A 13,279-nucleotide genomic window follows, 5' to 3' on the forward strand; every position below is an offset into this window, starting at 1 on the left:
TCTTTTGTATCATTTAGGTGTACTTAGACATACTGATGAGTCTGCTGCTAAATGTTAGTACTTTGATTAAGGCTTTAGCCAAAATTAGCATCTCAATTCAATTTAAGTTAGAAACGCAACTTGCTAACCAAGCTCGCATTTTTTTATCAATTTCATTGTTTATATAGGGAAGTACTGTAAGTTTGAAGCGGTGAACTGATGACACACACTACAACACTTATATAAAGCTAAAGCTAAGCTGACTTACATCGCCCGTCCATAGATGGGACTTTAGAATACATAAAATTCTGCAACAAATGCACAAGAAACAGAAAAAAAAACTGAACTCAACAATAAAACAGATAGACAAATACAAAATGAGCTCAAAACATCATCCGTCTCCAAACTGTGTTACTCAAAAAGAATTAGGATGGCCTCATTGAAAATGTTGAAGGCCCACGTCAGCTCCCCAAGGGGACAGTACGAGCTTGTTCGTTGGATACCTCCACTTTTATACAGTCTATGGGAAAGATGCAAGATGTACCATAGTTGCACACACATAAGAATACATTGATTTATCGGCAGCACATTTTTAATATTTCATCTTTGTGTCTACAGGATCTTTTTGCCCTTGACATGGAACCATACCGCTATAGTGGAGTCAACATGACCGGGTTCCGCATCCTCAACACAGAAAACTCTCAGGTGTCGTCAATCATCGAGAAATGGTCAATGGAGCGACTACAAGCTCCGCCCAAACCGGACTCAGGTCTGCTGGATGGATTCATGACGGTAGGCAGCGATAATCTTTTAGGTGTTGCTAACGTAACACACATGATGTGCTGTTGGCGCACATAGCTATTATTCATTTTAATTCACCTAAATGACCAAATCAATTGAAGGCCATAACGTAACAGCCTCTTTCAGAGTTTTATGCCGCAGGCGCTCGTGTTTATATAGAGTGATCTCTGAAGCGAGGTGAGCATAGATTGAACAAAAGAAATCAATGCTGTGAAATATACAATAGTTTGAGAGGATGAATGAAGGAGCTCCAGTTGTCAATCACAAGCCCCATGGTGCATGGCTCCTGGGGAGGGCACGGGAGCAGCCTGAACGCCCCTCTGAGTAGAGCGTTCGGGTTGGAGCTCCGGCGTCTAAATGTTCAGTAATGAGCCAGTGTGAATGGTAATAGCCGTTTATCTGCCCTCCTGCCTCTTTCAACTCTCCTCTGGGAGTGGGGCCAAAATATGACAATCTGTCAGTGTTCATGCAGAGAGAGGGAACAAATTGGATGGAAATTATGGCCTTGGTTTTTTTTAGGATGGCTTCCAAAAACGCATGGGATGAGGTGATTTGAAAGTGAAAGAGGGAATGCGGCTCGTCATGGACATTCAAGGTCCCTCTCTGTGGGTCTGTTGTTGTAAACAGTCAATTTACTCCACCTCCCTCGCAACACCTTCCTTGCAGACAAACACCTTTTTTTCCCCCTTCTTGCAGCCAGCCTTTTCTTTCTTTTTGCCAAATTGAAGACGTGGTATCAGAAATAAGTGCAATGAAAGAAGTGACTTTACATCAAAGACTTGAGGACAAACCTTTGAATCAGGTGCCTATTCATTCATCCACCACGACTTTAATTAGTTTTCAAAAAAAGAAGGATAAAAACAGTTCTAGAAATTAAAGGATATATGTTTTACTTTTCTAAACAAATATATATTACTGCACTACAGTGAAACATTTACTTTAACTCATACATTGCAGTTAATTATATAATAGATCACATTTTATTTCCCTCAAACAAACAGCATCTGTTTGCCATAGGCTCTCCAATGCACAAACAACAAGAATAGCAAGTCTATATGCAAAAAGATAAATGCATCATGCAAAGTGGTTAAATCACTTAATTTGTTTTCCTCGACCGGAAATGAGTGCAGAATGCTGGATTGATTAATTACTTTGCATGAATCACTTTGTCAGATCTCATTCTACATATTGACATATCTCACTGGACTAGAACCAGCGTTAAAGAATAAATTATGCATCCAAAAGACTCCAGCGAGCTTGATAAAGCACTTCATTAGAGTGCTCTATTTATGAATCCCAGCTCTGATGTGTTTTATTCTTCAGAGGGTTCCACCCTAAGAGGATCCATTTTAATGAGTGAATGGAGAAATAGCAGCACAAGTATTAAAAACATTGTCATTTTAATTGTGTAATAAAAGCATAATGGGGCAGCTGGTTATTTTAAAACAATAGCCTGTTCCTACATTATAAATGTATGGCTTAAGATAATATTGGGTTTCTCTACAGCTCCAATGCGTTTAATTAATTTGCAGAGTTGCCTGACATTTATGCCACCGTTCTCTGAGCTCAGGAGCCACCTTGAAGGGTATCATTGGATTAAAGTGTAAGTGTGTGTGTGTGTGTGTGTGTGGTGTGTGTCTGTGTGTGTGTGTGTGCGTGTGCGTGCTTGACCTTCCACCCGCCCACGACCCCTCCCGCCAACCTTTTATTTCCTCTCTAGCAAAAAGCCTGCTCTTACTCTCTGCATCACGAGAACCTCACTGTGCTGCGCTTAGTGACCAGGCAACAGTTGTGTAGCAATTGTTACCAGGACAACGGCCGGCCGTGTCACCTTGTGATTTCATGAAGGATTGATTGACTCAGATGTAGGGAGGAGGGAAGGTACTGGTAGCTGGTATTAGAAAAGAATGGGTTTAATGAGGAAGTGGAGAAAAAGAGGGGGGATGGGGGAGGGCGTTAGGAGAGTAAAGAGGTGCATGTGATGTTTTCTCACGCCGCTAGGCCGGCATTAATGCAGGGCGGTGTATAATCACAGTGACACTGGGTGCCTTGGGTGAGGCCGAGTGTTGTCTCGGGAAAATATGCATAATGAGAGGTCCCTCTTTTGCAGCCACAAAACACTCGGCTCCTTTTTCTTAACTCTGTCTGTCAGAGGTATCTGTGATTTGGAGGGCAGCATATTAAGAGTAAGGATGCTAATTAGTGTGGTGCATGTAACCCCAGAGTCATTTCAGTTCAAACTGTTGGAACCCTCTATCTTCTTGAGAATTAATAGAAAGTAGAACAGAGGTAGAGGCCAACATCTTGTTCAAGAATAACTGTATAGATGGATGGATGGATAGATACATAGATATATAATGACTTACATCGTCACACCTGATCTTAGTGTTTTTGTCCCGTTTGTCTATAACTAAGGCTTACAGACAATACCATATTTATTTTTTGTGTTAATTTAATACTTTTGAATCCCAAGTATACACTTGGATTTAATCGAGGGTGAAACAAAAACCTATTTCCCAGTTGAACACCCTTCTGAGGCTTAAGGGCCCGATATTTTCTACATCTGCATCATTTCATTTATGTCTTCATTTCAGTGAGCTATAATTACCACAACAGAAGGACGGAATAATCCCCTTTGTTTAAAACCCAACTGAAAAGATTAGTGTAATCGATCATAATAATCATTAGAGAGCAGTTGTTTGGGGGAACATCTCTCTTTAAAAATCACTCGTTACTCAGGCTGAGCCACACGACGAACACTTGAAACTGATCGAATGACAGCAAGCTCATACACCGCCCAAGAAATATCCTAAAGCAGGACGCTTAACTTCAGATCAGCTCAAGAACATGCTCGCACAGCAAACTTTCCCGGGATACTGTAAGTAATTGCTCATGACATTGATTTAAAAGCAACAACGCAGCGTTTATTCCCCAAAACAACTGTTAACTTCCTTTTTTGTTCCTCTTTAATAGCTGTGCAGTCATAAAACCACTGATAAAAAGCTCATCTTGATGGCACAGAGATAATTAAAATGGCAAGAAGTGAGACAGAAACACCGCAGTGAATTTATTGTGCAAGTACATTTCTCTGCTTAAGGCTATTCTAAAGATTTTAAAAAGAGAAAAATATGTTTTTTTTTACCCCCAAAAGCTTCCAGCACATCTTGTCAGTGTATTTTCAATGTGTAAAAGCCTCTGTGTATCCTCCTTAATGGCAGGCTGCATTTCTCCAGTGGGGCACAAACACATTACAGGAAATAATGCCATGTCGGCAACCAAATCAGCAACATGAAAACTGCCATGTGCGACGTGACATCCTATCCAGGCGCAGTAACCCTGACACATTTCACAAACCAAATCAAACCATCAACCTTGCGAGTATTTTGAACAAGTGCCACTAGGGGAGTGAATATTTCAATATCTCACATTGGATTTTGGATTTCGATTCTTTGGGGTGAATGATTTATTTCTCATTTGTTTCACGGGAGTGCTTCCTTTAGATTTACTCTGCGGTGCACTTTATTATTTGAGAATGTCATGTAATGATCGGACATTAAAGTCCAAATGAGATGGAACTTTCACAATATCGAACCATGTGGTGTAGTGACGAACTGAAAAAAAAAAAAAAACAGGAGAAAACATGAATTTGATTGGATCGTGAAAAGGGAGCTTATCACAACAAACATGGCATTAAAAAAAGATACGTTTTTAATTGCCTGGAAATTAGTAAATGCCCCTAGATGCAGGATGAGTCATCAGACTTTTAAAAAACAAAATACCATTATTTTGATGTAGAAATACTAGATAATGTGGCTGGTGAAAACTAGCTCAGGATGAAAGAAAATAGGTTTAAAAACAAAATTGGGACATTTTAAATCAATCAGAATCTTCTAAATTGATCAGATGTGATTCTAATCCATTTACTCCCACACCTCTAGCTTCCACTATTTGCAGCCCTGATGTCAACACTGCTTGCTTTTGTGCTTGCTCTCCTGGATAGTTCTCCAGCCAAAATCTGGAGCATACGTGCATTCTTCATAATGCATGGGATTTAATCATGATTTCTTCATTGGACTTCTATATTTCAACAATGACACAATGAATCCCTCAGCCACAGTCTGTTTGCCTGCTCTGTGCACACTCACGCTGGTTGCTTGTCCTCTTTTATTTTCTTGACAGAGTAGCCACTCAAGGTGTGTTTGCTGTCCCTGCTGGTCGATACATTTCATTTTGAACTGAACTTTGGGACCTGTGTTAAAACACACTTGCTGTTAGCACCGGTAACCACAGAGCTGGCTGGAACTCAAAACTTATCCCCAGGTTGAAATGTAATATAGTGTATTTCATTCATTGATGATTTAAATATTAGGACACATTTTTTCCCAATACTCCATTTTGGGCAGCATCTTTGGCTAACACTGATTCTTGGTAATGGATACTACTGATATTATATGTATCATTATATGTATTGAACTTCAAAATGTGTACGCTCATCTATTACTACAGGATGTATTCCTCCAGTAGTGTTTTTAGGTTCTCAATTATATGGGAACTGTACAGAGGGAAAACAGCAAGGTAGCTGGCTACAGAGGAATACACAGAGGGAGAGACTGTTGGGGAGACGGACCGGGGTGGGGGTGGGGGGGGGGGGGGGTTGGGACACCTTGCTGCATTATCAAGAACTACAGGGAATTGAGTAGAAGCCACCCACACAGTGAAAACAGGATAGAGAGACCTGCTAGGTGGCCGGTTCACTCAGTATTTCTTTTGTTTTTCCAACTGTACATGTTAACATACACAAGTGTGTGTGTGTGTGTGTGTGTGTGTTCTATACCGTGCGCTTGTTTGAAGGCTCCTCCAAAGGGGACTGCTTGGCTCAGGTTTGGCCTCTAAGGCTGGATTGTTGTTTGGTAGCACTCGGCTGCCTGTAATATAACAAAGGGAAGAGAAATACCGACACATGAATCCCTCCCCCAGCGAGCTCTGTTCACACAACGTTTCCTCTAAATGAGAGTCCTCAGAGTAGCTGTTGAGCCAAATTTGTTCCCCAGTCAATATGAAATTGAGAAGAGGAAACACACACACACACACCCCCACACACATTGTAATTCTGCCTGATATGAATCATTGCACAAATAAACTTTTTCTGGAAATTAGAGTCAGTATTTGGGGATTCATTTTATTTGCTCAAACGGACTTTGGTTTTCAGCCTGCAGCTTAAATAAGCTCCAGAGTATATTTCATATCCTCACAGAAATGTGCTGCAGATTCATAAGCATGACTCATATTTTATCGCTATTTTAACTCATCACTATTTAATTGCTCTATACAATGTAGGGCATCTTATTAGAAACAATGGATTGAGGTGGAACATTACACAAAAAACGTAGAAGTAACAGTGCAGCCATTTATCTCTTGTAAACTAGATACAACTGTGGTGCTTTTACAGCCATTAATCATCCTACGTTTCATGGATGCCTCACAGTAAAAGAGTCAATATCAGTTTCTTTTTTAAAAAAAAATCCCCCATAAAGATATATATATAGTAGAGGAATGTGTCAGGTTTTCATTTTGGTGCAATTTCAATTTGCTCTCCAGCTACACTGAGAATTTGAGACAGACTGTGCTTATAATATTTTTATTTTCCAATGCACGTCATCAAGATCAGAAGTTGATCCTTATCTCAAGATGATACACTTTTCTTGTGATGGAAGTTCAATTCATCTTGTTTGAAAACAAAGTCTGTTGCCCCGTAAAAACTCAAAATCCTATCCCCAGAACAGGCCCTTTGATTTCTCCTGATAATCTGTTTAGTACATTTGAACGTGATACACATTCTGATACAGAAAACATTCATTTTCCCAGAGGGGCATTTTCAGTTTAAAGAATAAACTGAAAAATAATATAGTGTCTGGCTCCTTTTACACCTGATATCTGCCTTCAGGAACACTGGCATAACTGACATAGAGGATGCATGACTTAAAAGGGTTTCATAATGTGCACTTCATGAAACTCTCAGCTGAAATGAGTCGCTGCAGTTGTCAAGATGCGATCAGTGCATGTCGGCTCGGCACTTGAACAAGAGTGAACACTCGTTGTTTTCTTGTCACACTAGGTTAGTTATCCTGTTACCACTCTTCTGATGGTGTTTTAATTCATTTCGTTTTTTATTACCTGTACTGTATTGTATTGCTCGTTCTATGCAGCGACATAAAATTGCATGATTCTCCTGTGTTGTGTTTGTGAACGGGACAGACAGAGCGAACAGACGGCGCTCCACACAGGTTCACAGGTTGGTTGAGTCCATTACAGCAGTGTGATCTCCCTCCCTCTGATCCCAGTTGGCAGAGGAGCGAGCCTTTTAAAGACGGCGACTGTGGAGAGCAGACACTCGATGCCCTGTGCCGGCCACCACCAGCTGGGCTTGGCACAGCATCAACATTATTAGCACCAATGCTCCCTCGCTCCATAGAAGCCTTTTGTGAGGGAAAACAGGCAGCAGGAGAGAGAGGAGGAGGAAGGGGGCAACTAAAACAGAAGAATATGTAATGTGTTTTTTTTTTTCTTTCTTGATTTGGCTTCCTCTTGACAACTTTTTTTTGGGGTATCTTAAAAAAGTGATTATAGAGGAGAAGAAGCATAATACATATACAGTAGGTATCAAAGGTCAAACTACAGAAAAAAAGGATCCTCATTCAGAATCAACCGCACACTCCCCTGCACAGCAAACATTCCTCGACAGTCTTGCAAGCAGGCTCCTGCTGATGTTATATAGGACAATAAAAGCCTGTGCAATCAGGGGACTACAACCATCATCAGATCACTATCATACAGTCCACCCCAGGAGATGTGTGTGTGTGCGTGTGCGTGTGTGTGTGTGTGTGTGTGTGTGTGGTGTGTGTGTGTGTGTGTGTGTGTGTGTGTGTGTGTGTTTGTGCGTGTGTGTGTTTGTGCGTGTGCGTGTGTGTGTGTGTGTGTGTGTGTGTCACACTTGTGCTCAAGGATATTGGCTAGCCTTGAGAGGTGTTGGTAAGTTATCATCCTTCTTCAAGAGCCCGGCCAACCCACCTACACACGCAACCCGCACATACACACATATTCTATACAGTAATTATATAATGCGAGCGTATAGCGCATTCATTTGAATGTAAACCTATCTACAGGAATACAGCAACTTACAGAGAGGTGGGCTTTGATGTTGATATCTTGAAACCAATGCAACAACAAAAAACAGTCATCGATTAGAAGTGGAGAAAATGAAGTATTTTACTCAGAATGAGTCCTTCTATTCCAAATGAATAAGTTACAGTTACAGTTCCTTTTTACCTTTACTCCAAAACATTTGCATTGAACAAATCCTCAATTATCTAACTAAGTAGTCACTTTTAAATATAAAAAGCTATAATGGCAACTTACTATATATATATATATATATATATATATATATATATATATATATATATATATATATATATATATATATACCGTAAATTCCGGACTATAAGCCGCTACTTTTTTCTCACACTTCGAGCACTGCGGCTTCTACTCCGGTGCGGCTAATGCATGGATTTTTCTTGGGGGACAATGAGCTTCTGCCGCAAAAACATTTGACTTCGTCACGTCGGATCTTAATATCAGTCATTTTGCGCTTCATGCACGCACCCTCATGATGGAAAACACACGGAGAAATACATATGATGCAGCTTTCAAGTTAAAGGCGATCGACCTGGCTGTCAAAGAAGCTAACAGAGCTGCTGCACGTTAAGATGACACTGACAGCGACAACAGAGACTGAGGAAGTGAGTAATGAAGTCATTCTGAGGCAGTGAATGGATGGACTTTTTCTTGTGAAATATATTACGGTCATCTTTTTCATCAGCCGTGTTACAGACACCGTCGGCTAGGCTTCGTATTGTAACGGTTCATGTTGTAAAGTCAGTAGTTGATAATGTGTTCATAATTCCGATTATGTGGAGAGTCAGTGAATGCACCAGCGAGAACGTGTGGAGTGGCTGTATGAGAGAACGCTGGGGGAGAGAGTTGGATTGTTACGGCAAGTTATGTGTTGTTCTCTGCTGTAAACGGCGTGGTCACGGCCGACAGTGATCGGGTTATTAAGTTATTATTTGAACGCTCTCGTCGTCCTTTAACGTCCGTACGGACGCTACAGTATTTGCGGATGTTACCGGTAGCCTACGTCTGTGTAAATAGCTCTTGTTATAGCGTGGACACCTGCGGCTTATAATCAAGTGCGGCTTATATATGTACAAATACATTTATTTACTTATTTTTAGCCGGTGCGGCTTATATCCAGGTGCGCTCAATAGTACGGAATTTACGGTATATATGTATGTATATATATATATATATATACATATACATATTATTTGCTAATCTTACTCATTGAAAAAGTCCTCCTACTGAAACATGCATTTAGACATGCAGACAAATGTGTTAAAAAGCACAACAGTAGAGCTCTATAAGGTTTGTCTCTTGTAAGCTCTGTATTTAAAGTATAGCTGATGCCTAATTATTGCATTGTTTGCCATGATTAATGTGTCATTGCATGCTCTCCTGGAATAACAGTGTACAAAAAAAAGACATGGGTTGCTTTACCCATTTTGAAATTGATAGTATCGTCCTCCCCAGCAGTGACCCCTGTGAAATGCCCACTGTTTAGCAGCAACCCAGATGTAATTAACACAGCCTGTGTTGTTTAGGCAATGAATCAAGTGTGGGCTGCCGCCATGCTGCCTGTATCCTCTCTCTTTCTCTCTCTTTCTCTCTCTGTCTCTCTCTCTCTCTCTCTCTCTGTCTAACTCTCTCTCTCTCTCTCTCTCTCTCTCTGTGTCTCTCTCTCTCTCTCTGTCTCTCTCTCTCTCTCTCTCTGTCTAACTCTCTGTCTCTCTGTCTCTCTCTCTCTCTCTGTCTCGCTCGCTCTCTCTCTCTCTGGCTCTCTCTCTCTCTCTCTCTTTCTCTCTCTCTGTCTAACTCTCTCTCTCTCTCTCTCTCTCTCTCTCTCTCTCTCTGTCTAACTCTCTCTCTCTCTCTCTCTCTCTCTCTCTGTGTCTCTCTCTCTCTCTCTCTCTCTCTGTCTAACTCTCTGTCTCTCTGTCTCTCTCTCTCTCTGTCTCGCTCTCTCTCTCTCTGGCTCTCTCTCTCTCTGTCTAACTCTCTGTCTCTCTCTCTTTCTCTCTCTCTGGCCACAGTGCTCACCAGATGGTAGCGAAATGTGCAGGACTGTTTAGAACTCCAAAAAACTTCCCCCTCCTCTTTTACACTCCTTCTAAGTCCAGCTCTAACGTTTGGTTGTCACTTTAAAGTTATTCACGATTTTATCACACTTCAGAGTGTAGCTGATGATCAAAGGGGAGGAAAGAAACTGCTAAGTGGAAACCATACCTGCGTTTTTGCCAAACCTGGCTGGGGGGTTGATTAAATATGAGAAAAGGCCATCATGTTAAACAGCCACTTAATCAGATGTAGGTTAGGCAGCGTGGTTCTAATTAGTGTGGACACTGAAGAGGACAATGGTGCCAACAACATGCTGCTGTCTGAAGGGTCTGCTGGGACACCACTGCTCAGCTCAGAGCATTCACAACTTAAAATAGTTCGGTACATAGGAGATCATACGTGATGTTCATCACACGCACATTGTTACAACAACAATCTGTGATATCTTCAGCAAAGCTTTATGCTATTTGTAGAGATGGCAGCGTGGGTCCTGTCAGTTGGTTCGCCGCTTTGGTCTGAACAAAGTTAATTATCAACTATTAGATAGTGTGCATCCTTTTCCACTAGTGATACTGTTGGGTTGACATCTGTTCCTGGGCCAAATTGAAAGGATTGGCATTACATTTGTTTTACGCATTGATCATTTTGATAATGCTTAACTATCCAGCAGAGATTTGAATTAGCACACTACCCCTCGTCTTATCTTCCATGTTTCATAAGAACTGTGAACCGTCGTTTGTGCCATCCTGCTGATCAAGTGATTATGTGGAACACACAACTATCTTACTGGCTCTAGCCTTAACTACTGACTTTCCCAGGAGCCTTGGCTGCTCTTTAAGTGTCATACTAATTATTCAATATTAGCATTCTAAACTGAGATGGCAAAGCAGCCTTGAATGCTCAACATCAGCCGGTTAGTATTGTTAATGAGAGAATATAAGCATGCTGCTATTAGCTTTGATGTTTCTAAACACAGGCACAGAAAGGTGTGGATGCTAAGTCGTGTTATGTTAGTCTCACATTAGGTAATGTAACTATTCATTGTGTTATTAACCTTTGCTAAGGTCGCTCACTCTCTTTCCCATTCAGACTCTTTACCCCAAAGTTCAAACCTAGTCTATTGGCCTTCTTGGGTAAAACAAGCACGCACACACAAAAACACTACAAGGCTATGATGGTTATGCTAATAAATGATATTGTATTCTTGAGAGAAAATATCACTTTGACCTTGATAATATTTTTAATGTAAGTTCACAGTGAGGCTAACATTCAAGCTATTCTAACTATTTGATGAGAGTACTTTAACAACACTACAATAATACTGAATAACTGTTTAAAGACATTCATCAAACAGAGTTGTGCTCACCCTCTCACTGCTCCCCCTGGACCCTTTTCTTTCAAACCCAAAACTCTGCAGTGTAGTCCTTTATCCCCCCTTTAAAATCTACTTAAATCTACAATAAAACCATGAAGGCGCTTTCACATAAACCCAGTACAATCAATGAATCTGTTACCCAGGGGTCCTCGCTGGAAGAAGCCAGTCTCACTTCCCTGTGACAAAAACCTCATTTAAAAAAAAAAAACCAAGCTGCTGAGCTGCCTCTGCATGTGGAAACGCAATGTGAGAAAGGGATTAAACCTCCGACGCACAAAAGAAAAAAGCGGAAAAATGGCAGCGCTGGCAAAGCCCCAGTATACCCACACTTAGAAACATCCACGCAAAGCTCAGTGAAATACTGTGGAGAGCAAGTGGAGCAGGCGGAGGGGAGACACTGAGAGGAAGACAAAAGTCATGAAAAAGAGGGAGAGATAGAAGTGGACTGGGGCAGAATAAGGCGGGCAGAAAGAAAAGGGATGCAGGGAGACAGAGTGGAAAAGTTTGGGACAGTGAGAAAGATTGCACCAGGCTGAGCCGCAGTCACCCGAGGGTTTTTTTCCCACCAGAATCCTCTGACACTGCCTGCTCTCTCCCTTATCAGCCAGCAGGCCTGAAACAGGCATAATATGCCCCATAAATCACATGTCATATTTCACTGTTTTCTCTTGCTTTTCATTTTCGTATCAGAAGGCAAAGTTTGCACAATTTTCAGTGCACTGAGTCAGTTTCATCCAACCAGAGTCTCATGTTACCCACCGGTGCCAGAAATAAATACATACGTTACAATTTAACTGAAATAGTACTTATCGTCAATGAGACTAATTTGAGGCACTGAAATGTAAATTCAAATAAATAGTTCAGTAAAGACCCTTTCATTGCCTAAGTCATAATGCCGTTTAACATTTTATGACTTTTTCATAATATCAAGTAGACAAAGATATATTGGTGACATAATCATTTAGTAGCCTACTTGTTTTTAGGGGTAAAAAAACAAACACAATAATTGTAACAGTCTGACAAAATAGACTCAGATAGGAAGAAAAAAAAAAGCAAACAACAGGAACAATACAACAATAAAAAACTAAAGAAACAAGGCGCAACGACAGGGCATGAATATTTTCTTTTCCCAATGTCGAGAGCAAGCCAAAAACCACTTGCTATTTCCTGTCTAGCATTAGCTAACCTGTCTTGTTTTGCCTCCAGTTAAACCCACTATATAACCTCACACTGTTTACTAATACTAAAAGGGTCTATTTGGAAAAAGCATTTTGGGGTTCTTACTTCAAGCTAAATAGGAAGATTGTCTCAAACGTGTGTAACTTTTCCATTTTTAACTAGCCTGATGCTGTCAAAATAGGATAACAAATTGCTGCCTTACACTCCGTGAAGCTCACTGATACATATCTCAATTACTATTATAAACTATTTAAACACATTGTGTGTTTAAATAGTAAAGAGACCAAGCATATATTTGCCTAACATGATTGTAGTAAAACTGCCTTGTCATGTCACATTATGAGGTTGTTTTTTTTGTTGTTGCTACCATAGGGCAGAGTCATGCTAGCTGTTTCAAGTGGCCTTGTGAGACTAAGCTAACCTGTAACAGGGTCCAGCAGTTATGGGGACGTTCGTCAATCCTCATACTAAACCCTTATCAAGAAAGTCAATAAATGCACAACTGTATTTCTCAAATATTCATCATAAGTCATTTAATAAGGAGAGCAGTTTGTTAGCCACTCGTTACAACAAGTGGGCTCCAACTGGCTTCACGTTTAATTATTGCATCACAGTGAGAAATGAAAACTGCAAGTAAAAATCCAAAGGGATCTGAGTCATCCTGGTGCAGAGTATTATAAGCGAGGTATTTCTAGCTAAAGATGAAATTCA

General features: G+C 40.7%; 1 protein-coding gene across 2 annotated transcripts in view; it reads left to right on the forward strand.

Moving 5' to 3' along the window:
- Positions 1-13,279, forward strand: part of LOC306819957 (glutamate receptor ionotropic, kainate 2-like) — a 68,304-nt gene that overhangs the window by 28,337 nt on the left and 26,688 nt on the right. For both annotated transcript variants that reach the window (XM_079337583.1, XM_079337584.1), the window contains exon 6: positions 598-771. In XM_079337583.1, the coding sequence (XP_079193709.1) occupies positions 598-771 (174 nt within the window). The remainder of the gene's footprint in view (positions 1-597; positions 772-13,279) is intronic.

Source organism: Symphodus melops (assembly GCF_947650265.1).
Source record: "Symphodus melops genome assembly, chromosome: 1".
Lineage (NCBI taxonomy): Eukaryota > Metazoa > Chordata > Actinopteri > Labriformes > Labridae > Symphodus > Symphodus melops.